This window comes from Alosa alosa, chromosome 7, assembly GCF_017589495.1.
Source record: "Alosa alosa isolate M-15738 ecotype Scorff River chromosome 7, AALO_Geno_1.1, whole genome shotgun sequence".
Classification (NCBI taxonomy): Eukaryota; Metazoa; Chordata; class Actinopteri; order Clupeiformes; family Clupeidae; genus Alosa; species Alosa alosa.
In genome coordinates this window covers 28656463-28683188 of record NC_063195.1, presented here as the reverse complement: position 1 = coordinate 28683188, position 26726 = coordinate 28656463, and the positions used below count along the sequence as shown (strand labels likewise).

At 44.3% G+C, this 26726-nt stretch overlaps 1 protein-coding gene across 1 annotated transcript in view; it reads right to left on the bottom strand.

Moving 5' to 3' along the window:
- LOC125298338 (voltage-dependent T-type calcium channel subunit alpha-1I-like) overlaps nucleotides 1-26726 on the bottom strand; it is a 75579-nt gene that overhangs the window by 29120 nt on the left and 19733 nt on the right. Inside the window, exons 7-16 of the mRNA XM_048249041.1 lie at nucleotides 23949-24100; nucleotides 22934-23119; nucleotides 21897-22014; nucleotides 20867-21022; nucleotides 20304-20394; nucleotides 17563-17732; nucleotides 13869-14444; nucleotides 11683-11783; nucleotides 9851-9974; nucleotides 9408-9476 (exon numbers count right to left, since the gene is read on the bottom strand). Of these exons, the coding sequence (XP_048104998.1) occupies nucleotides 9408-9476; nucleotides 9851-9974; nucleotides 11683-11783; nucleotides 13869-14444; nucleotides 17563-17732; nucleotides 20304-20394; nucleotides 20867-21022; nucleotides 21897-22014; nucleotides 22934-23119; nucleotides 23949-24100 (1743 nt within the window). The remainder of the gene's footprint in view (nucleotides 1-9407; nucleotides 9477-9850; nucleotides 9975-11682; nucleotides 11784-13868; nucleotides 14445-17562; nucleotides 17733-20303; nucleotides 20395-20866; nucleotides 21023-21896; nucleotides 22015-22933; nucleotides 23120-23948; nucleotides 24101-26726) is intronic.

The following is a 26726-nucleotide window of genomic DNA, read 5'->3' as shown; positions in this document are numbered from 1 at the left end:
ACCTAACATAGTCAAAACTGCACGAAATTGGAAGTGTAGGATCATTATGACACCCTCTGTATGCACGCCAAGTTTTATGGAATTCCGTTCATGGGGGGCCACACAATAAATTAATTTATGTTATTATACACCAACTGGCCTGTAGGTGGCTGGAGACAGTTTTCTGTGAATATCTCGAGAACCGTAGGGCCTAGGAGGTCCACCTTTTTTTTGTATGTTGGTCTTAAGGGGGCATGTCAACCCATCCCATTACCACTTATTTCATGTATAGCGCCACCTAGTTAAAAATTAAAAAGCAAAAAATTAGGTGTTTTCATCACAATATCTCTGGCTGACAAGGTCAAAACTGCACAAAATTAAAAGTGTAGGATCATTATGACACCCTCCGAATGCATGCCAAGTTTTGTGTACTTTCGGTCAATGGGGGTCCTACAATAAAATAACTTATGTGTACATTTAGTGACGCACACCAACAAGGATTCCCGACACTGAAAGACCGGGTACACAAAAAACTTGGTGGGCATGTACCCCCACATGGATAGCATGGAACCGCCATTTTTCGCTTTGATCTGCAGCCCCCGCTGGACTGGACCCCAAAAGGAGGGTAGGGCAGACACAGTTCTCTGTGGGCAGACACAGTTCTCTTTATGGTATGTTGGTCTCAAGGGCCCACATCAACCTGGCTCATAATCACTCATTTGTGATTTGCACCCCCGTAAAAAAATTAAAATGCAATATTATTCTGCTTTAATCGCCCCTATCTTCAGTTAAGATGTTCAGAACTGCACCAAATTTTATGTGTATGATTGACCTGGCATTCTCTGGGGTATGCCAAGTTTCGTAGAATTTCATCCATGGGGGGTCTAAAAAATTAGGTTATGTGTACATTTAGTGACTGTACACTCATTGGCCTGTAAATGGCGGTGCACACATATAAACATGCACACACACAGGCACCCACATACTATCGGGTATTAGAACGGCCGATACATAATTACAAATTCAGTAGGATCAAAAAGAAAGCCAAAATAAATATTCATCATCATCATCATGGCTGCATTTTCAGTATTGGCGATAAGTAGTCGTTTGTCCACTAGATGGCGATCGTTGCAGTGAGATCTAATTTTGTTGGAAGTTAAAAGTGGGTTGGGGAAAACAATGGACACTTCCTACAAGGACTGTAATTTCACCGCAGCTTTAACATCTAATAAGGACAGGACGATGTTCACATGAAGTGTAATTCCCATTTCTTCTTGAAGCCGAAATAAATCTGAGGATGTTTATCGACATGCTTGGTTTTTACTGCAGGCAATGCTAATCTTGTAATATCAATAAGGACCTAGGTAATGTTACCGTTAGCGCTTGGTTGAGTGATGGAGGCCCATTTGATTGATTGCATTTGTAGAAAACTATAAATGCGTTATACCAAGCAAATTGATAGCAGCACTGTTTGTATCTTCGACTGTCATTTATTGCACGTGCTACAAAATCATTCTGTGCAATGGAAGATTTACCAACGTTACAATCGGGTCTGATACAGTTTTGCCTATACATGCGGGAGACTGAGACGCCTGTTTATTTTGTTTTAAGTGCGCGCAGGGTGTGAGAGGGGAATCGATGTGCTTTGATTCCAGCTTGGTAGTTGTAGTCTGTGAAATTAAAAAGCACGTGTGTGTGAAGTATCCAAACAATGACACCTTCATTTCATTATGGCTGCTTTTAGCAACACACCTACTAGCTACTGTGTAGTGGGTCCCATTTAGAAGTGGCTACTTCATTCACACTTTCCTTGACTCATGGAGCTGCTGAATGTTATTACAACTTTTCGCCACAATATGGCAGTTTAAGTCCGCTTGATACTGTAAGTCGTAAGCCATTGGTTTCCAAAGGAGATTTGATTTGTGTCGCCAGCATAGCCTATTGACAATTTATGTTGTAAATAGGCCTACCTTATAATCCTACCTGTAGCTTAGGAAGCTAACAGCTTTCTATTAGGATCTAGTTTGTTAGTTACAGTTTTGTCATAACTCCCTAATGCATTTTTGCATTTAGAATAGCCAGAGCGCAGTATATCTCAATCTGAAAATTAAACAATATCGGGTGCCTATGGACTAGGCTGGGTGAACCCAGCCTGATCTGCCCGCCATTTATTTTTGATTTCTTAAAAGATTGATCTTGGTCTGATGAAAGCCAGACTAGCCATGGACCTCAGTTACACAATGCAAGGGAACATGAATCAGCCTATATTTGCACAAAACAATAAAGGACAAAAGCTCTTCAACTTTGGCCCGCTAAAATGTGTATGAACAGTCTAGCTTAATGATTTCATCAAGGCCCATTTGGACATGTCAGTTATTTGCACCACTGGTTAGATGTAAAACAGCATTTCGCTTCAGACTACTGTTACTTAATTTGTGCATTAACAATAACGTTTCAGACTACTGTTACTTAATTTGTGCATTGACAATAAAGTATTACATGAACTAAAGATGACTAAAATCTTATGTAGAAGAAGAAACATTCACAAAAAATCCATCCATCCAACAATGACCTTTGTTTTGATAGCTGTTGAAAACGGCATGGAACTGACAGAGATGTTTTTGTTTATAAATACATAATAAATAAATAAATAAATAACATTATGCTGATACCTTTTGCTTTTCCCAAATACAATGTAGCCTACAGGTGTAAGTGACCTTTCATCAATCCAGTTGCAATGGATGAACTGTGATGAACTGCCCTACTTGTGATTGTTTAGAGATTTTAAAGGTTTTATAACTATGCTACATCTTCTTTGGCTATTCTACAATCTATTCACCTTTTCAGCACCAGTAGGCTACTTTCTGTGCAGCCACACACACACACTCAGGCATGCCAAACAAGCATACACAAAAGTTTCAAGAGTGGGGGATGGAGTGAAATATGGAGACAAATTGAAGTGTGATTTATTTTCGCGGAATGGATGTACAGGACTGAGCGGCGGTCATATTTTGTACCGCTATGCGGTACATCTAGTTTAGGGTACATTTCATGTCAGCAAAAAAGCACAAGAGCACTGTCCTTTTTCAGTGGAACATTAAGTGTCTCAATATAGTATATTAATTCAGTGTTACATATCTGTTATCTGTAGAGCTTAAACATTAACCGTTTTTATTTTTTTTTTATTAAAAATAAGTTTTAACTTCAGAGTTTGTCAACTATGTTACGGACAAACAGGGTGTTATAAAAAACCATTCAATTCAGTCTTGCACTTGAAATTAAATACAATTTAGAAGGCTCTTGAGTCTATTTCTGCCACACATACAATTGTTATTTAAAATGATATTCATAATCAACCTTTTTTTAAAGATGAACATGCAATGCATGTATAACTGTCCTTATGGACAAGGATGTTTTTCATCATAAATCTCCATTAAAGTTATTTTTGGTCATTAAAAAAGATGCTATAGTAAACTCCAACCTACGGAAATAAGTAGAATGCTTAAAAATGTCAGAAACATCAATATTGGCCATTTTAACTCTAAAAATCTAAGTGTAACTTAGGTGACAATGAAAATAACACGGTTGACACTAGTAACATAGTTGACTGGACATATTGTTATTTAGTATAGTATAGTATTATAGTATTATATTATACAATACTATACTATACTATATACATATAGTATTTTATTTTTTAACATTTTATATATAACATTTTATATTCAACTTTATATTCATTCATTATATATTCAATTTTATATTCATTCATTATTTTTTAACATTTTACATATAACATTTTATATTTTTAACATTTTATATATAAACATTTTTTATTCAACATTTTATATATAAATTTGATTGTATAGTATATTTAACGTTAGTGGACATGCAGTGTACCCTAAATTATAGAATCACCCATTTGCCAAGCAAAGAGGAAAAAGGGAAGGGGGAAAGGGGGTGGAAAGGAAGCCTTTTGAGTTCTGTACGTCACCATTCTTTATTAAAATGAGTGAAGTAGTGAAGCTCCTGGAGAGAGAGCTCTCAGTAGGGGGAGGACAAGTCAAGAGGAGAAGATGGAAATAGAGAATGAGAGGAGGATTTGAGTGAGTGGCCCAGGTGCTCTGACATCTGTTTGAATGCTGCCGATGCATGAACGGAGTCGCTGTCACCGACCACCAGTCACTCGTCTCCGTGAGTCAGACTGGAAGCAAAGTGCACTGACAAGAGGAAGATGTGCAGGAGGAAGAGGAGGAGGAGGAGGAGGAGGAAGAGATGCATGGTAAACACCAGGCACCATGCCAACTGCTGCCATTCTTCCTTTTAAGCGGGTAGTGTGCCAAGGGAACAGGAAAGAGGCAGTGGGGGAGTCTGGGAGGGGAGGGGACTATACGGAGACAAACCAAAAGTGTCAGAAAAATAAACCGCCGGGCGAAGTAAACATCAAGTGTCATCCTTATAGCGACGAGGCGAGACCTGCCCTGCCACCACACCGCGCCGGGGGCCGGGTTAGCGCACCCTCCTGTGTGACTCACCGACGAGATCCGAACCCAGCGGTCCCGCTTGCCTCTCGCTGCTCGCCCGTAAACCACTCGTCAATCGGCATGAATATTTCATGAGCCCCGCTACTGCTAGTGTACCAAACGCATCATCTCACACACACACACACACACACACACACACACACACACACACACACTGATACTCCCAGCGTGTTTCTAATGCATAAACCATTAGGTAGGTGAAGACAGGGCAAGAGATAGAAAGACAAGAGGGTGTTACACTAAACATTTTCGTTTGTGTTTGCCTGCTCGCATCCCGTGGGCTGCACAGGGAACAGTGGTTGCTGTACAGGGTAAGCTGTCAGCGCACATCATGGCAGGTCTGGGATCAGAGGGAGGGAGGCAACACACTCAGGGCCAGATGTACTAACGCGTTTGCGCCCACTTCAGGCGTATTTGTTTCACAATGTGCGTGTAAAATCATTGCGAGGTATGTACAAACAGGCCGCAATGATGTAAAAGCGCAAACTGCCTGTCGCGGGAGCTGAAAGTGGCAGATTGCGATTGTCATGTCATGCATATGCATTCATGGGAGGATCCAGGGGAAAGTTGGAGTTTAGCGTAAAAAGATGGGAGGGGAAGAGTAAAAAGTGCCTAATTATTTATTCCGCGGTATGTACAAAGACTGCTCCTGAAAGCGCACGTCTATTCTGCGCCTAAATACGTCCGCCTTGTAGCCTAGAAATCTAGACGCACCCTAGTGGCAGCAAATTACATTTGCTTCCAGGGCTAGTCTAGCAACTCTCCGTTGGCTTGTGAGCTCGAAAAATTAAACTTCTATCAGGCCAATCAAATTGTGTATTGAGTCGTTAGGCGGGCTTAACATAATGATTGATGGCAGAGTTGCAACGGTTTGGCTTGAATTCCCTGCTACTTGAAAACAAAGAAGATGGATGTTGCTGCTGGCCAACGAGTGACTGCTGACACGAGTTAAGCTTGTTTTAAGATGGCAAAAGTTTGAACTAGCCAACTAGCTCCGCTGGTGGGAAAACGCATGGGACTCAGCGCTGTCCTATTGCGTGCAGAGGGAATTTGAAAGACAACCAATTATCCCGCCCCTCGGACTGAGCACTGCGAACGGTGAGTGCCCAGACCCTACATTTTAATGTGGGTCTGGCTCGTCAGGCTATCCACCTTGTTAAAGCAGGTGTTAATCCAAATTGCAGTTCAATGCGTCACTAAGAGAACCTTTCAAAGACAACAGAATCGCTATTTAGAGCACCAGTTTTTGTGGTGAAAGTATTTGTAGCCTACTACCAAAAGCAACCTCAACTTTTGTTGGCCTTTCGAATGTCTTACTTTCACGTCATTCACTTAAACTTTCCTACTTGCTAGATTTGACCAATCTTCCATAGCCTACGTGCCCAAGTAGTTTGAGTAGAACTACTGATCTTCATTATCTCCCTGCTTGTTTACATCTTATCATGTATGGTATTATTTCATGATCGCTAAACGTTTGATTCTTTTTAATGTTGTCATCAGTTAACTTCATTCAACTGCACTTGTATGTAGGCGGTGCCATTCAGTTGTGGACGTTCATAAATTGCGTTTATGGGCGGAGAAAGGCAGAGAAAGGCGCAGTTTACACTAAGAATTGAACGATTGATAAATACGATAGAAACTTGGGTCTGACAGCGTTCGCAATCTGCGGTGATAATGCTACGTTCGCAAATGTAAGTACATCTGGCCCTCAGAGCATCCCTCCCAGAATGCAACACACAGCAGATGTGCGGCAACGCGTCAGGAGAGCAAAAATCCAAGTAAATAAAAATGTCTCTGCAACACCTACAGACAAACCTGGAATGTTCTTTGGTAATCCTCCACAATGCTGTAAGCAGGTTATTTGCATGGAGTAGCTAGAGTACATGTGGTCCCATCTGAGAGATACCTGCCTTTATCTACAGATCACACCCCTCAAATCCTCATAAAAAAAAAACAAGTACTGTAGACTGGCTACCTCAACGAAATCAACTGAACTAGGGAAATGTTCTTCATATTACTCTCGTCTCTCTCTCATGCTCCATTTTCTAATAATTAAGCACCATTAGATGATGGAGGAGTGAGAAGAGGCCAGACAAATGAGATGGGACAGGCCAGAAAACACACACACACACACACACACACACACACACACACACACACACACACACACACACACACACACCAGGGGCTTCTGAAAGAGGAAACTCTGTTTAATTAATACCATCCTCTAATTGCTCGCCTGGGGAGAGATGGCCCGGGCTGCAGCGCTACACTGTCTCTGTCCAGCATGCTGCAGTCAGCATACAGTACACGGGACAATGGGGGAGGGGGAGAGAGGAAGAGGAAGAGGAGGAACCAAAGAAATGAATGAATGAATGATGGGATGAATAAGGAGATATATGAGGAAGTGAAGACAGACATCATATCTGTTTCTAGGTATTCAGACACGTGTCTAGGTATTCAGACATTCAACAGGGTGGGGGTTGGAGGGGAGGGGGGGGGGTGAGGGTGAAACTGCAGAAGACAGTGAGAGAGGTTTCATCAAAAAAGAAACATACTCATGACCTGTGTAGTAAAAGGAAACTCCCCGAGGGTCTATGATCTCTAGACGCCTGAGCATCAGAAGTCCTAGAGCAGCAGGTGGACAGCAGGTCACGTCACTGGAGATACCTGGACCAGAAACATGCAACTCTCCCAACCGCCTGCTGGGTAGGGATCTCAGCGTTTCCCTTAAAGGTGTAATTTGTAGGATTGTTACCGAACGTTCTGCAGGCCAAAATCAAAACACTGGTGAACGTTCTCAAGACTACCAGACGCGAGCCTCTTCTGGGTTGCCAGATGTAATGAAGACTTAGCTAACGTTAGTTGACCTGCAGCTGCTTTAACGTTTCTCCAACCATGACCCAGCTACACATACGGAAACAGTGAAAACAAAAAAATACCGAGGCTAGCTGTTGTGGAGAAATATGGCCAGCTCTGCGTCAGACTTGATATTCTTCGTTTGACGAAGACGTCACCATCTCAGGAAGCTCCTCCGATGTCCACTTAATTTGTTGTTTTAATTTGGGAAATTTGCCTGCCTCTTGTAGGCGTTCATGACTACAACTGACAGCTGTTGACAGTTGGCCTTTGCTAATTTGGCAACCCAAATAGGAGGACGCGCTAGCCCATTATTAATACGCTATTCTAGAATTAATCGCTCAAAACATAAACGAAAAATTCCAAGAGATTCCGCCCGTAACTTTTTTTTTTTTTTTTTTTCATGGGTTTTACGGGTTAGAGTAATGTTGTCAAATAAGCCATTACTTCAATTCATCGTGTTTCCTTACTCTCTGACAACATATGGTGATCATTTTTGGAATGGTTACAGTTTATTTTCCATTATTTCCTACATACTGGACCTTTAAGAGGCGTAATATGGCCGATCACACTAGGAATGATCCAAATGAAGACTCTTCATGTTGATGCAGAAGTTGTCTTTCTATTGTTCTCAAAACTAATGTATGAACATTGTCGATATTAGCTAGAGTGATACTGTTGTAGTTATTAACGTATTAACCCTTAACTACCTGAGGCCAATACCAACCCCTCTCACCCATCTCCTTCTGCAGAATCTCGGACCTTCTATTGCAGGAAGGCATCCAGGTCGAGAGGCAGGTAGGAAAGAGAGAGAGCTGGCAGGTAAGATCACCCACAATGGTAACGACTGCACCCTCTTTTCAAGACAATTGTGGCACGAATTGCAGCAAAGTGAAGGACAGGAAATGTATGAGGAGAATCCTGTCAGAGAAATGTATACAGTAAACACCTGGCAGAAATCAAGCAACATCCTGGAGAGAGGTTATGGATCAACCAAAACAAACTCTGTCTAAATCGATCTCTATAGCAATGCACACACAAGCAGCTGAGGCCTTTTTCCACAGCACCTGGCACAGGCGTCCAGTCCCTGGGGAGATGGGAGAGCATGATGGCCAAAGAGGCTCCCCATAAGGAAAGAGGGCCAGGGCAGCCTGATGATCCACAGGCTGGGGGACACACATCAAAGGCCCTGAGCATCTGAAGCAGAGGATCATGGTCCAAAAAAAAAGACAAAAGAAGGGCACTGATCCAAGGTCATGGTTACGAGTGGCCAGGGAGGAGAGCAAAAGATTGCCTTTAATGGTCGGAGAAACTTATGGATGCCACACTATCCAATCAGACCATGCAGTCATGTATAGCAGTTATGGTCACATTTATTTTAGTTTTAGTTTAGTTATCCATCAATTTGATCCTTTTTTAAAACTAGGAATGTCTTTTTCTAAATAATGTTAGTTAACCTAACTCAATTTCTTCATAGTTTTGCTGCAGTTCAACCTGTTTAAACCAGTTTAAAGCCATCAGCAGTTTGCAAAGCTAGACTTTCAAAAAAGCTTCTCCAACACTGTTCCTTTAGCTCCCTTCTCGGAGTCTACACATGCATGAAACATCCTCTGTCTGAGTTTGCCTGGAGTGCCTTTGAATAATGGAGCACCACGCTTCTTCTCCTTGACCACCCTGGTCATCACTAGGTAGTGGGCATAACGCATGAGTGGATGAAACAGACCGGTGGGCATGTTGGGAACTCAAGGACGCTGTTCTCCGACTCATCTGAGGCTACTTCAGCTTTCTTTATCGATGTTGTTTTCAAACATCGAGGTGCAAACACAGCACTTTACCTTGACAGCAGTTAGTCCGAAGCTCCTTAAGTGAACATGTATATGCTCAACAGAATAAAGATGACAACTTGATCTTTGTGTAAACAAGTGTGAGTTTACTATTGTGCTATTGTTTTTTTTTTAGGTTCATCTTTCACTTCCAGTTCTTTTCACGTCTTCTAGTTTGCAGTGCATGGTCTGTAGTGTTTACCTTGACTGTCATCTCAGCCACAAAGATGGCAGTGAAGATGTAGTTGGATACAGTGAGGAAGACCCTTTCCTGCAGGAGGAAGAGGAAAAGAGGAAGAGGAAGAGGGAGAGGAAGAATAGAGGTGCATAAAGGTTACATACAGCATGGGCTACCATAGATCACTTAGGGTAAACATGTGTCTCAATGGTCTCATGTGGCTCAGTGGCAGATGAAGAGACCTGGAGAAGGCTCAAGTCCAAGCCCTGTGTGTGTGTGTGTGTGTGTGTGTGTGTGTGTGTGTGTGTGTGTGTGTGTGTGTGTGTGTGTGTGTGTGTGTGTGTGTGTGCATGTGTGTGTGTCTCTCTGTGTGTGTGTGTGTTTGTGCGTGTGTGTGTTTCTCTGTGTGTGTGTGTGTGTGTGTGTGTGTGTGTGTGTGTGTGTGCGTGCGTGCGTGGTGAGCGTACCAGGCTGCCCTGATGGATCTTGGGCCTCTCTAGGGCCACAGTGATGCAGTTGAGGAAGATGAAGGCCAGCACCACATAGTCAAAGAGCTTGTGGGCAATGATGGACTGACAGAGCAGTCGGAACCTACACACACATGAAAAGAAGGAGAAGGAGAGGGGGGGTAGAGAGAAAATGACATGAGGGAGATCCATCCATCCATATCAAACTCAGTAAAAATGTCCAAATTGGCCACTTGTATTTTCAATTTTGTTATAGAGATGTTATAAACATGTTGTTGTAAGTGCATAGTACATGTCAGAGGACCAGGGTCCAAGTCTGATCCAGCTCCCCTTCTAGATCCAATAACCAGCTACTGCTTATGTGTGTGTGTGTGTGTGTGTGTCTGTGTGTCCTTGTGTGCCTGTTAAAGACAGGGTATGCATGTGGTCAGCCTGTGTGTGTGTGTGTTTGCGTGAGCGCCTGTGTGGCGCCGGGTCGATACACTAATCAAGCTACTTTTCAATGTGCTGGCAGAGCTCTGTCCATGGCTATTGATTTTGTCCACTGGCTGAATTTGTTCAGTCGAGGCACTCCGGGCTCCGTGCGGCGGACTCCCTCCTTTGACCATTCCTTCATCCACCTTTCCTCCTTCATCCACCTCTCCTTGCAACAACTCTACCGCCACAAACACCACCGCCACCCCCCTCCACCACCAACCCCACCTAACCCAAGCACCAGCAGGAGTCCTCAAGACTTCAACGCTTGACAAATTGCACTTGCTACTCTGTGGCTGCTGAAATAGTGCCTTTAGGCCCCACTCTGGAAAATGAAGAGGGATTCTTAACCGGGGGGGTTGGGTGGTGGGTGTAAGTGACTGTCTTTGCAGCGACTAGAGGGAGCCTGATAGAATCGCGCCTCTCACTTTCCCTCAGTGCTTCTCCGAGTGAAGACTCCAAACAGTAGTAGAGACTTCAGAAGCGCTGCAGCTCTCTTGTGGTACAGTAGCTGTTGCCCGCAGTTACTCTCCTCTAGGCTTCTCAACTCGACATGCTTGTCATTTAAAGCACTCTGTTTAACGTTGCAGTGCATTTGTTTCATCTTGACAAGTAGTCTTCTTAAGTTCCTTTGACAGAACTGTGACACCTTAACAGTGAGTTATTACTCAATACTTTACAGACATAATAATACTTTACATTAGATATTACATACTGTAAGATAAAAAGGGCTAGCTGCTGCTGCACTATAAAAAAAACTCCAAAGCTTACATGCAAAGGAATACATTGTAGACAATGTCCTGTTTAACAAGTAGTCTTCTTAAGTTCCTTTGACAAAACTGTGACACCTTAACAATGAGTTATTACTCAATACTTTACAGACATAATAATAAATTAGCTGCTGCTGCACTGTAAAAAAAAAAAATCTAAAGCTTACATGCAAAGGAATACACTGTAGACAATGTCCTGTTTAACAAAAGGCTTCTGCAATGGTCTGCTCTGCTGGTCTATTTGTGACGGGGCATCATGACATTTCCACCCACCGGTCATTGTGGAGGAAGCTATTCTGCAATCACCATGCCGGCCTCGTCATCTACCATGTAATTGACAGTTCCAAGGAATAAGCCTCTAGCCTAGCCCGCCCCTGCACTGGAGGGCTGAGTGGAGAGTATTACCCATGCATGTTCCAGGGCACCGCCATAATGGCTTCCCTGGCTTGCAAAGGTGACCTTCTTTGAATGGCTCTTAAACATCTCAATTGGCTGAGAAATGATATGGGGGGAGTTGGGGGAGTTGTGTCATCTGAGATTAGAGTTGTGCAGGGTATAGAGGAAGGGGGGGAGAAGGGGGGGTCTTACTTGTTCTGTGGGGAGAAGAGGTAGACAGACCAGTCCTCGCGCGTCTCACACCAGTCAGGCCGGTACACCTCGATCATCTTCTGGATACGGAAACACAGCGTCTGCAAACACACACACACACACACATCAAGTAAGGGATAACGGCCACCGAGGTTTCCCGATATATATGGAATTAATGGACAAAGCGGAGTCTAAGAACTCCATTAATTCCAGAATTAACCTGTTGAGGAGACAATGCCGTTCCCCAAAACATTTTCCTGGCTCCTTCTAGAATTCAATGCGAATATTCTATAGTTTCAGTGTTCTTAAAGGTCCAGTATGTAGGAAATAATGGAAAATAAACTGTAACCATTCCAAAAATGACCACCATATGTTGTCAGAGAGTAAGGAAACACGATGAATTGAAGTAATGGCTTATTTGACAACATTACTCTAACCCGTAAAACCCCTGAAAACCCATGGGAAAAAATGACCACGGGGCGGAGTTACAGGGCGGAATCTCTTGGAATTTTCGTTTATGTTTTGAACGATTAATTCTAGAATAGCATATTAATAATGGGCTAGCGCGTCCTCTTATTTGAGTTGCCAAATTAGCAAAGGCCAACTGTCAACAGCTGTCAGTTGTAGTCATGAACGCCTACGAGGAAATGAAAACAAGAAACAAATTAAGTGGACATCGGAGGAGCTTCCTGAGATGGTGACGTCTTCGTCAAACGAAGAATATCAAGTGTGACGCAGAGCTGGCCATATTTCTCCACAACAACTAGCCTAGGCTAAACTTCATCTGCATCGCTAACTTCAGCTAAATATGTTACGTTGGTTAGAGAGGTATTTTTTGTTTTCACTGTTTCCGTAATGTGTAGCTGGGTCATGGTTGGAGAAACGTTAAAGCAGCTGCAGGTCAACTAACATTAGCTAAGTCTTCATTACATCTGGCAACCCAGAAGAGGCTCACGTCTGGCAGTCTTGAAAACGTTCACCAGTGTTTTGATTTTGGCCTACAGAACGTTCGGTAACAATCCTACAAATCGCACCTTTAAAATTGTTGAATGGCCACCCTTCCAGCCAAACAGAAACGAGTATGTCTTCTCTATGGGTGATATATAAGGGATAACAGCTACCGAGGTGTCCCAATATATGGAATTAAGAGTTTCCTCCGCCAACTTCATATAGTGGTTGACAATTCAACAACCTGTAACATGTCCCCAAACATTATCTTGGATTATATCATATAAAATATTTAATAAAGGTAATAAGACACAAACTAATCTCAACTGAAAACAGTATAACTATGTGACTGCAGACTCATGATTTAAACTCTGAATGAACTTCAATTACTTGCGGGATTGTGTTGCTCACACACTGATACTCATCTGGAAGATGATACTCATCTGGAAGAGGGATTAATGAGGATTCCCCACTGAAGACTGATAGGACTACATTCTGGGATTTAGTAATATTCTCCCCAGAATGTCTGAGCCAATATTTGTTTTAAGCTTTTTATTCTCTCCCATTGCCTACTGGTTTTGTTTTGTTTTATCACAGTATATTACTGAATAAAGTCACAAGAGTGGAAAATCCCACTTATTTTTTTTTATCTTTGTGGCCGAGACAAATAATGTTTTTAGTTTAAATATATTTCTCGTTTCTTCCCATGGCCTAAAGTGGAAGACAGGCTGTCAAATGAAGTGAAGAGCAGGGGTATTGTGAGAACCTTAACATATGCCCCAGAAGTGAAGAGCAGGGGTATTGTGAGAACCTTAACATATGCCCCAGAAGGATCGGCCTTTAGCGATAGCATGAGTGATGTGAAGGGTAAGTGTCAACACAGCCTTTCTACTTCACTCATTTCATTTGCTCTACTGCCACTGTGCTCATGAGTGCTATCTCATCCTGCATTTAACATATTAATGTATTCTTATATTAATTAGCATTGTAACACAATCTATGGTCTCTAATGTGAAATTTGATCTGATCTTGTTTCCACTCACCATCTTTATCTCATTTTTGACGTAGGTGGCATTTAGAGGCTTTTGCATCTGAGCCATAATATACAGACCATCATTGACCGCCTCTCTTTCAGTTATGATGGTCATATCACTGTGAAGCATTCAGAAAATACAAGTATGGTATGACACTAAATCTGACTGTGGTCATGCTACTGAGCGCGCTCTGTTCCCACTCACGTAGTCCGAATCCTCCTCCAGCTCGCCCTTGTCCTTGCGGCAGTTGACCTGCGGGAACACCTCCCCCAGGAGCGGGGCCTGGGGCCCGGCGGGGGCCTTCCCGTTGCAGTCCTGGTGCTCGCCGCCCGCCGCCCTCTCCCCCGAGGAGCTCTTCTTGAGGGCCAGCAGCGGGTGGATCTGCGTCTGCGTCTGCTGCTGGAGGCCGAGGGGGACGAGGGGTGTGCCGCCGCCACCGCCGCACGCCGGGACCTGCAGGAGCTCGGGCAGCTCCAGGGAGAGGGCGCGACGGTCGCGACGGTGCGGGCAGCGGCGCGCGGACCAGAGCAGCGGAGGAGGCACGTGGCCCCCGTGGCCCGGGTGGCTCTGGTGGTGCTGGGCCGGGTGGAGCGGGCGGAGTGGGTGGTGCGGAGGCGGCGGCGGGTGGTGGTGGTGGTGGTGGGGGGCCCCCAGGAGGGACTCGTGCTCGGCACTGCCGGCGGAGTAGAGGCGCGCGGACGAGGAGCCGCGCACGCGGAGGCTGCCCCCGCGCGCCTGCCGGCCCAGGCTGTTCCAGCTGCTGCGCCGCATCAGGAGGGACTGGGGGTGGGGGGGGAGGAGGGCGCCCCCAGTGGTGGTACACGGAACTGCGCCGACTGTGCCGCTGTCAGAGAGAGAGAGAGGAAGAGAGAGAGGGAGGGAGAGAGAGAGGGAGGGAGAGAGAGAGAGGTAATGAGGGAAAGAAAGGAGGAGGAGATAAAGAGAGTGTAAAGATGACAGAGACAGGAGAGGGGGAGGAGGAAAAGAAAGAGTGACAGAGAGAGAAAGAGAGAGTGTGAGAGAGAGAAGGGAAAGAAAGGGAATTATGAGGGGAAACGGGAGGAGGAGGAGGAGGAGGAGGAGGTGAAGAGAAAGAATATAAGGAGACAGGAGAGGGGGAGGAGAAGGAAAGAGAGAAAAAGAGAGAGGAAGTTGGACAACTTTTCACACCGGCATGTCCATATGGAGGTAACGCCGGTGAGAAACACGTGTGCTGGAGGTTAACATGTCTCCGGGAGATAATTGCAAAGCCGCTGCTATATTGTCTGAGGTGCCTGACGACAATCACACATATTTAGCACCGAAGCAAGTAAAAAAAACAGTTTCCATAGAAACCCCTTGTTCGTCTTGGTTTAACCCTTTCCATGTGAAGTTGTCAGATCAGAAACTAAAAAAGCTGCTGCCTCGTGTGAAGCAGGGCTGCCCGTCAGAGCACATCACCTGATCTGACCTCATCCCTTACGCCACTCGCGCCCTCACCTGCGCAACCACACCAGGTGGATTAAAGTAACTGTAACGAGGAGCAGCTCAATCCTCTTATCGGAGAAAAAGGTGTTTGTACAGATGGGATCCATCAAATGATTCGGTGGCAATCAGCACACCAGGTTGGGGTGGGGTGGTGGTGGTGGGGGGTGACAGTTGGCTTAGTCACAAAACTTTTGAGAAGAAATCAACATTTAACTTGCTCTTGTTCTGGTACTGGTGCTGGTGAGAGGCTTGTGGTATTGTGGGTAAACCCTTATGTCGTTTGCTTGTTTTGTTTCCTCGTCTCGGGCTTTTGAAGAAACAGGCTTCTGCTTCTGCTGCCTCCCTCCTACGGAAGCACACAGCCTCACGTGGCCCAGTAGGTTGATGCGTCAGGAAACTATATTTAAACCCCTGTGCTCTCTCTCTCTCTCTCTCTCTCTCTCTCTCTCTCTCTATGTGGCTACTTCAATTAACACAGGTTGCCAAGACAACCCAAAGCCACAGCTTGCTTTGGCACACTGACATTTTTTTTCACTTTATTTATGGTGAGCTTCAAAAAAAATAAATAAATATATAAATATATATATATATATATATATATATATATATATATATATATATATATATATGCAACCCCATCCCCAAAAACACGAACAAATCCATCCCTGTCCTTTTCTTAGATAAACCGCTCTGCATCCACGCCACCACTTGTCAGAATGCAGTCTAATTACACCAAATCATCATCTCAAATGTTTTATTCATTTGTTTGTGGGAGGACTATTATAATTTTTTATTCCATTTTTTGGTTGAATTTCCCATTGTCCTACGTAATTTAGAACGACCACTAACCGTATGTTATTTGCACACCTATGAAGTAGATCCATTTTTTTGGCCGTATCACACTTGTATATTAATTCGCCAAACTCGTTGTGAAGTTTAAATGAACCGTCATGTTGCATCCGAGCTGTAAAATGCAGACGTTCAGAACATAGTAACATTGTAGCATATGACGGAGGTGGCTTTTAGCTAGATGGATGACGGCAGGCTAGGTAAAATAGCGATGTTTCAAAGCTAAATTTCATCAGAATCTTCGGATACGCCCGCTTGACAACGGGAGAGATAGAACTAACGACTGGTTACGAGGTTTAAACGGCCCTCCGCTTCGCGTCGGGGCCGTTTTACAACCTCGACCGTGCATTATCCCTTACATAATTTCCCAATAGGAATGGACAACACTGCTGTTCCGTTCTCCTTCCCAGTTTTTGTTGCTGTTGTTTCTTTTTAAAAAATATTTTTCTCTCTGCTGAGACTCACAGGTGCCTCTGATTAGTTCTATATATTCCCTTTCACTGTGCCAGACCTAGTCTGTTGTTACTAACCTCACTGTGCCAGACCTAGTCTGTTGTTACTGGTGTAGCCTCACCGTGCCAGACCTAGTCTGTTGTTACTGGTGTAACCTCACTGTGCCAGACCTAGTCTGTTGTTACTGGTGTAACCTCACTGTGCCAGACCTAGTCTGTTGTTACTGGTGTAACCTCACTGTCTGTTGTTACCAGACCTAGTCTGTTGTTACTGGTGTAACCTCACTGTGCCAGACCTAGTCTGTTGTTACTAACCTCACTGTGCCAGACCTAGTCTGTTGTTACTGGTGTAACCTCACTGTGCCAGACCTAGTCTGTTGTTACTGTGTGTAACCTCACTGTGCCAGACCTAGTCTGTTGTTACTGGTGTAACCTCACTGTGCCAGACCTAGTCTGTTGTTACTGGTGTAACCTCACTGTTCGGCGTCCTTCATATCCACCTGTCAGTGAGACGCTCCCCTTTGAACGTGTCAGTGGAATTCAGACTCTCTTTTTAACTTGACCTTCCCTCAGATGGAGTTTCTGCTGCAGAACTAACACACCGACTCACAGGCCAGGGGCAGACAGAGGACCGGAGGGGAAAGATGAAGGACGCTCGGGCGGATCCAATCCACCACCTGAGGCATGACTCCCTTTGACACGACGACACACACAACCACCGCAAAACAACAAAACAACCGACCGACCGCTCCAGCTCACGGTCAGCCCTGAATGCCCAGATCAGGAAGCAGGAGCGTTCAGCCAAGACTGGTATGAGAATGGGACACGGTCCAGAGGATGGACACACATATTCTGTTTCATACCCTTCCTCTGCCCTCTCACAATCCTCTCATAATCCCTTTCTTCTATTACAGCACCTCTCATGGACAAAGATATGAAGACGACAATGACAACAAGGACAATGACAACAACAACAACAACAACGACGACAAAGACAAAGACAAAGACAAAGACAACAACAACAACAACAACAACAACAACAACAACAACAACAACAACAACAAAAGACAAAGACAAAGACAACAACAACAACAACAGTAAATGCAGTATTATGTGTGAGCTTGACTCACCAGGGAGAGGGAGCGCTGTTCCAGGCTGGACTTGCCCAGGCTGATGACGCTGCTCTTGCGGGAGCCCAGAGCGAAGCTCATCCTCTCGGCCGCGAACACGCCCCGCGCCGCCACCGACAGTGGGCCCATCTCCAGGTGCCCGTTGGGGGTCAGGGTGCAGATTTTGGGGTCTGGACACAGAGAGAGGGCAGCGGTGGTCACTCACTTGGACTCCAGCACAGAAGAGGGTTGAAATCACATCAATCATATAGCGTTAGTTCAGTCAGGAAACTGATGGCTTAGGCGTGGATCACACTGACCAGCGGCAAGAGGCAGGTTTCCTATAGCTCTCTATGGTTCGGCAGCGTAACGGTGGCAGTGCTAGCGTAGCGCTAGCGTTGAACAAGCTGAACGTTGAACTTGGTTCAACTATCAAAGTGCAACACGAGCTTATTCAATTGTCAGTTTAGGCAAACAGCTTGTGTTACCATAGAAACGAGGTAGAACTTTTTATTATGGTCTGAGGGCTGCATTGCGCTCGCTGCTGCCGCTTGCCGCTGGCCAATATGATCCCTGCCTTACACTGGAACTTCTACTTGCAGCTCAAGCCATACTGAGACAGGAAGGGACTAGCAGTGATGCACTAGGGAGAGGCCATGGAATATGAATGCAATGTGTTCAGTAATTGGAGGCAAGGTAACCATTGGCAACTCAAAATGCTGTGCAACAAACTTAAACTATTTTCAACTTCAGCTAGAATTGATTGGCGACAAGCAAATCGCCTCTGGTCCTAATGCGGCTTTACTGTAGATTTCAAGCAGCAGCTGTGCTTCTGCCATTCTCCCACCCTACTTCCCTGACACCACCTGTCTAGATCTGCCTGAGATAAGGAAGGTTTGTTTACACAACGTTTTGGGCACGTTTTATCTTCATCCTGGTCGTTTGCGTTCAGGCAATGATGTTTATGGCTGCATTGAACAGCTGCGGTTAAAGCAGATCTATGCTGCCACAACCAACACCATGTCATTTACACAAATCAAGCTAACCAACATGCCCTGAGAGGTTTTCTGCCCGAACTACAGTTTCTATTCCAGCCATGTATTACGCCAGCTAAAAAGTACGTCTTAGTTTTTCACTGAGTTCTTTTGTTGATTCGCAGATTCAGATAGCTGACACAAAACACTCACAAAGGGTGTATAAGCATAGCATTTGAATAAAACATTAGGCCGTTTTTCCCTTAAGACAAATGGAACTTCATCTCCTCTCTGGCTCTGCAGTTTAACAGGCTGTGACTGCAGTACACACATCTTCAGCCTTCTGCACATTTCAACAGTGGCCTTTGCTATTCTAACATTGATATTGTGCGGCTGTTTTTCCCACGACGTCTCTGCTACCAACACATGCACACCTGTGTGTGTCAGCCCATTGGAAGTGACACCACTAGTGGCCCAACGTGTGGCTGTGTGAAGGCCGGTCAGATCTGGTTTGCATCAGAGCGACACATAGTCACATCCATGGAGCTCGTATGACACTTTCATCGTGACTAGTGTACAGAGGGGGGAATCCAGCCTTCAGCTCACCTTAGTGGTGTGTGTGTGTGTGTGTGTGTGTGTGTGAGAATCAGAGACCCCGGGCTGCAGCCGCACGGCTAAATAATGAAGGTGTGCGAGAGTCTGTCCGGTAGTCCAGGCAGAGCTGACCTGAGAGATCCCTCGGACGTGGCGTTTGTTTTTGCGAGAAGGTCAGGAGGCAGACAATTGCAAAAAAAAAAAAATGTCACACTACCGAGGAGAGGTGCCCATGCGTGCAGTGGAGGTCTCTGGGGGTATGACACACTCCCCACAAACACACACACACACACACACACACACACACACACACACACACAGAAACACACACACACACACACACTCTTCGCTATGGTTTGCTTTATCTAGTTCTTTCTACAGCACAATATTCTCACCACAGTTGCTTCTGCCACTGCAGCTTGTATGAGAGGCCGCAGATGGAGAATGATTTATACATCATAGGCCACCCCGCACCACCCCCTCCTCCCCTCCCCCCCGCCCCCACACATACACCCCTCCTCCCTCCGATCTCCCTACTCGTGTACCACAGAGAACATGAGTCGGCCTGGGTCTCCAGGGTTACAGGCACCCAGAGTGAGTGAGCGAGATGGAGAGAGAGAGAGAGAGAGAGGAAGAGAGGGAGAAACAGAGAGAGAGAGGGAGAGAGAGGAACAGAGGGAGAAACAGAGAGAGAGAGGGAACAGAGGGAGAAACAGAGAGAGAGAGGGAGAGAGAGAAAGAGAGAGAGAGACGTAAAGTAAGGCACGGCCTCCCCTTTGGTTCATCTGAGGGAAGACCACTAAGGGGATGCACATGGGAGGATAAGGAGGAGGAAGGTGGTGGGAGGTGAAGCCGTCGAGAGTGAGAGAGGGAGAGACAGAAAGAGGGAGAGAGGGAGGAGAAAAAGAGAGAGAGAGAGAGAGAGAGAGACCCAGAACATTCTGTAGAAACTCTTCAGAGCTGGCTGGAAGGGAAAAAGCAAGTTCTATTCTTCCATCTTATTCCACACTGTTGCTCAAACACATATGCCAGTGAAAGGAAATCAAGCCCTTCTATTGACATTTGGATAATATTTCTTCATTCTTCAGTATGCCAAAAATCACATAAATTCAACCTGGAAGTGCTTTTCTATAAGCAATGAAAAGCATCAGCCATCATATAGGTTGTCACTATAGAATAACTTCATGGCCATACCAGACAGCTGGAGGGAGTCTTTGTGCTTCTCGCTCTCGTCAAAGTTAGAGGAGGACCTGTCGTCATCGGAGTAGGAGCGGTTTGCATCCCCCTAATTACAAGCCAGAGAGAGAGAGAGAGCGACAGAACAGAACAGGACAAAAAAAGAGATAATAATAAGCAAAGACCAACATGATTCCTCCCACCTCTCTCTCTCTCTCTCAATTTAATCCAATAAACTCATGCCAGGCTTGATGAAAGTAATTTTAATCAAGATATTTCTGAATTAGCCAAACGGGGGAGAACATAAGAGTATTTTGACTTAAATGTATTTTAGCTTCCTGAGGTGAGAAAAATGGCTTCCTAGTTACTAAGCAAAGAAAAAATATATAGCTGTATGACTGTAGCTCTTTCCCCTTGTGACTAGGAGGACTTTGCTCTCTTGTTTCTAGATTCTGAGGGAAATGGCCTCTCTACTTTGTTTCCCTGGACTCTCCGAGGTAAGAAAAGTGGAGCAAATGACGGTGACTGGGGGAGAATTTAGGCGTAATGGTCAGTATCTGAGGTGCTCTCCTTCCTCTGACCTCTGCCTGGAAGCCCTCCACCAGGATGGCGATGAGCAGGTTGAACAGGATGTAGTTCCCAAAGGTCATGAGCGCCACAAAGTAGAGTGCAGCCAAGGGGGAGGTGGAGGCCATGCCGTTGTACAGCACCACGTTCCAGTCCTCCTGGGTCAGGATCTACACAAAATAGACAGACAGACACACACACACACACACACACACACACACACACACACACACACAATAAGGTGTGACATTTGCAAAACTTATATATTATAAAGGCATGGTCACACACACACACACACACACACACATAAGGTGTGACATTTGCAAAACTTATATATTATAAATGCATGGTCACACACACACACACACACACATGGTCCCAGAGCACTACTGCTCCGGCAGGAAGGGGCGAGTAAAAAATGTCACATGCTTTCATTGCCTTTTTTAAAACAAAAGCAAAAATAGATGGGCCTAGTCTAATCTAACGTGACACCGTGGCAGTAGACAAATGCACAACCGCAAATTCATTCAGAGCAATAGAAAAACGTAGGTTAATATTTTTGACAAAAAAGCATGATCCCTGAGGCCCAATCAAAAAATACCTTTTGTTCATTTTTCCAAAAACTGTTGCCGAGTCTAAATCACTGCAATTTTAGCTCCTGTGACCTTGCGTACACTGTGTGACCTGAGCGGCTGATCTCTCCCCCTCTCTCTTTTAAAATGCCAACATCGGCCAACAAGCCATTTACAACAAAATGTCAATGAGTAATAGAGTGACAGATCATTATTAGACAAAACAACACCTCACAAAATGAAAATATTGACAGTTTTTGTTTTTTTATAGTGAAAGAGGTGGTGGATCCAACCAATCAGGTGCCGGTCCACATTTGGGAGGTCAAGGAGCGTGCTCCGGCAAGCTCTAGCCCAAATGAAGCCCTGTGTTGTGTATAATACATAATACATGCAACAGAAATAACCCCATTGGTCTATTGGGAAAAGTAAATGCATGCAATATCCCACATTTGACAGCACAGGGCTCTCTCACCTGAAAGACTGTGACGATGGCCCACAGTAAGGAGTCAAAGTTCTTCCTGTCAGGGACTGTGTCACCCGCTTCCGTCTTCAAACTGAACTTACAACCAAAGATGTGCATCCCCAGAATACTACGGATATGAAGAGAACAAAAACAAAACACAAACATTTACCACCAGTAGTAAAATACGATTGAAAGACACAGTATTAGACACACAATGTACACCGTACCATGAAGGTAAGACAGCATACACACACACATATACACACACACACACACATACACACACACACACACACACACACACACACACACACACACAAAATAATATATATATATATATATATAGATATAACTTTTAGTTGGTTTGGTAAAAATAAATTTGTTACTGAACTAAAATTACTTTTTTACTGAAGACACTACAACAAATATTCCTTGAGCCCATTCTAAGAAATAAGCAACATAAATCAGCATCCTACCCTGTCATCATCTTAGCAGCTTAGCAGAAATAAACGGAGATAGCCAAACTGTCTGCTCCGAGGACGAAGAGCGAAAAAATGCATTGCTATCTTTCATTACTTCTCTCTCTCTCTATCTATCTCTTTTGCGCCGTCAGTTGAAATGGCATTAATAAACTAGCAAAATAGGTTTTGAATGCTAATGTCATTGGAGAGCCCTCAGTGATTGGAGGCCATTACAGACAGAGAGAGAGTGAGAGAGAGAAAGAGAAAAAGACAGGGAGGGAGAGAGGAAGGGAGAGAGAGAGAGAGTATGAGAGAGGGGGGGGGATCAATCACATCCCTGTTTAATTTAGAGTAAATAATGCTGATGCTCCACAAGGGATTGTGGTCTGTCACACAGACAGAAAAACACATGCAGTGATCAGACAGACACACACACACACACACACACACCCAAATAATTATACACACACACACAAATAATTACACACACACACACACACACACACACACAAAAATAATTATACTCACACACACACACACACACACACACACACACACACAAAATAATTACACACACACACACACCTGAAGATGAAGATGAAGAGCATGAGGAGCATGCAGAAGGTGGCCACGTTGTCCATGGTCTTCATCAGCACCACCAGCTGACGCCGCAGAGCCGGCATGAAGCGCACCAGCTTTAGAACCCGCAGCAGACGGAACGTGCGCAGAACCGACAGACCCCCGTCCGACTGCCCGATGATCTCACACACGCTGCACAGAGACAGAAAGAAAAAAAAGAAAGAGAGCGTGAGAGATAGAATCGGCTTCTGGCAGACCATCGCCATCTAAGAGTGACAATAGTTTGAAAAAAGACAAATTGAAATTGAACAAATGAAGCGCGTGGCTATGACAACAACGAGGAAGAGAGGGAAAGAGGGGAAGAGGGGAAAAAAAGGAAGACATATGGCACAGACGAGAGAGAAAGGGAATATTGTGTTCTCCCTTCTTATCTCTTAGACATAGAACAACAGTCTTTTCATATACTTTCACAAAACTGTAGTGCAGTATATATAGAATATCACTGATCATAGTCACAATAGTCTCTTTTTTATATCTTTTGGTTTTCTCTTGATGTATTGTATACTGTAAACTAAATATTGACAACTTGGGGATGCGGTGGGGTTGATGGGGTGAAGGAGAGCTATTGTGTGTGTGTGTGTGTGTGTGTGTGTGTGTGTGTGTGTGTGTGTGTGTGTGTGTGTGTGGTTGTTTGTTTGTTTGTTCTGTACTGTCGTTGTCTTTTACAGGAGCCCCTCGAAAACAAAATGTTGCATCTCAAGGGCTTATCCTTCAAATAAATAAATCAAATCAAATAAGTAAATAAAACTCTTCTGTGAACTGGAATGAACTGAACTGAGGGAGAGCAAGTGGGTGAGTGAGACTGTGAGAGGAAAAAAGAGAAGAGAAGAGAAGAGAAAAGAGGGGAAACATAAATAGCAGCGTGAACGAGAGACACCCCGAGGAGTCCAACTCATTTGTCTGGGAGTGCTTTTCATGATGCTCGCTCGGCCCTCCAGGTCAGAGTGACCGCTCCACACACCTGATGATGACAATGATGCCGTCGAAGATGTTGTAGGGGTTGCGCAGGTAGTTGAAGAAGCCGAAGGCCGTCAGCTTGAGGACCATCTCCAGGGCGAACATGCTGGTGAAGACGATGTTGCAGATCTCCAGGATGTTGGTCAGCTCTTCCGGCTGCCACAGAAACACAAAACATCAAAACAGAACGATATTTGAGCAAGTGTGTAGCACTAGTGTGTGTGTGTGTGTTTTGTGTGTTATAGTTAACTAAACTCAATAACAACAACTAATAAGCATCAAGCTCAGTCCAGCTCTTCTTTCCTAACCATCAATTAAGAGTCAACAAAATGAATCAAGCAAAAGAAGAATATTTCGAGCACTGGACAAACCAAATGACCAACCAAAGTAGAATGAATCCCTATCTGACCCTAAAAAAAGAATGTGAATTGGCTGAATATCTCATCTGTCAGAGATATGAAGCAGAGGCAAATCCTGACCAGGCTCAGTGACCTCAACCTAGCAGTGGAAACAGGCAGACACAGAAAAAAACCTGGCTGCCAAGAGAACAAAGAAAATGTGGTCACTGTCAGGCAGAGAAGGTTGAGACAGAGGAACACTGTCTTCTTCACTGTGGAAAATTTTAAGACTTCCAAAATACCAAATTTTGAAGACATTGAAGACAATGATAAAATGGCCATACTTCTTGGTGAAGGGCCCTCTGCTGCCAGCACAATATGTCTTAAAATGCCACAACCTGAGGGTCTTTGATTAACAGACACACATATGCATGTGGGCTTGCGTGCGCGCGCGCACACACACACACACACACACACACACACACACACACACACACACACACACAAACACAAACACACAAATACATACACTCACCCCTACCTATCATCCTAGTATTATTTCTACTACTGTTTATTTTGAGTTCACATGTTTATACCCACATTGCTGTATTTCTATTTTCTTTCTTTTGTGATACTATTGTATCATTTGCTAGCTTTGGCAACACTGTACCCATCAATCATGTATATAAAGCACCTTTGAATTTGAATGTGTGTGTGTGTGTTTCGAGAGAGAAAGAGATAGAGTGAGTGAGAGAGAGAGAGAGAGAGAAAAAGAGAGAGAGAAAAGAGAGACCTTGAGTGACCCATATAATTATAGAGGCATCCGTGCAAGCAGTAATCTGGGGAAGGTTTTCTGTAGCATCATGAATCACTTCCTTGTCAGGCATGCTGTCTTAAACAAAAGACAAATCTTACTAATTCATAGAACATCAGAGCTTATCTTCACTTTACAAACTCTAATTGACTAAATTGAATTAAATTGAATTGAGAGAGAGAGAGAGCTCCTATTTTGCACCCTGGTGCATGGCGTAAAACTCGTTTTCCACCTGGCGCAAAGTTTATTTTATTATTTTGTCTATTTTTTAAACAATGTGCCCAGGGGTGTGGTAATTAACAACCTAGGGAGTGGTCTAAAGCATTGTCTAAAAATCGCTATCGTACACTACCTAAAACGCATTACGCCACTGACCAAGAGAAACCTGGTCAGAAGTCTATGGCGAGTTGTTTAGGCTATATGTTATTTTAAGAACGCAATGCACTGTCATATGGGCGGGTGCACAACGCACCATCCTTCTATCATCCATGAACGCGCACCAGCGCACGTCCATGCAAAACATTACAAATTACACGATTACAATGGGGAACATAATTAGAATAAAGATATTACGAAATTCATCTCACGATGAGTAGTTATTCACCATCATTTGCAAATTGGTAATGACGGTTAAAAGTGATTAGGGGAGAGGCCAGAGACACATATGGAGCACAGCTGAAGACACACTGTCACGAGATATAAGCAACTCCTCTGCAGGATAAACGTTGTTTTATTCAGTCATTTGAACAATATTAGGGTAAGTGTTGCTTTTTCCAGCCTGTGTTTTCGATAGTAACCCATTGTCAGTCAATAGTGAAAGTAACTTACAGTGTATAACTGTTTTGTCTTTGACTGATACCACAGTGAAGTTGTATCACAAAAGTATCACTTTGCCAATGAGTTCAAATAATAGACGAGTGCAAATGCGTGAAGGCTATGCTAGGTTTTAGTAAAGCATAGTTTAGTGGAATGACTGTTCCATACGGTCACAAGCAGCCTCCTTCAAAATGTGCCGCTGACTGTCAAAATACCGATGCATTCTTTGACGTCGCGCTTCGCGCTGTTAAAGGGAATGACAGATGTCATTCTCATTGGTTTAAATGATGTTACGACCCAAACTCACCCAAGACTGATTAAGAAACCTAGGAACGCCTTGTTGCGCCATCCGCCCGACGTTTGATAACAAAACCACTCCCAATGTGGACTGGACATTCTACTAAATTTGAATAAGCTTTTGACTAGTGACCATGCGCTTTAGACTGTCGTAATAGGGCCCAGAGAGTGAGAGAGAATGAAAGTATATCTATGGCTATGAACCATCTTGTTTCCTTTCTATCAAATGTCTTTAAACCCATTAAAATTTCCTGTCTTTCAGGCCATTTCTGTCTATCAGTCAATGTCTGTCTGTCTGTCTTCCTATGCATTGACTCGATCACTAGCTGACGCTTTTATCCAGCAGGACTTCCAGTGGAAAGACCCAGTCCCCCTGGACCTCCATGTGAACGGTGAAAGCTGCAGGAAAGCTCAGATATCTAACAGAACACCACACCCATGCACTACATGTCTGTATCTCTGTCTGTCTGTGCAGGGATGGATTACTGCACGGGCCTACCGGGCCCAGGCCCAGGGG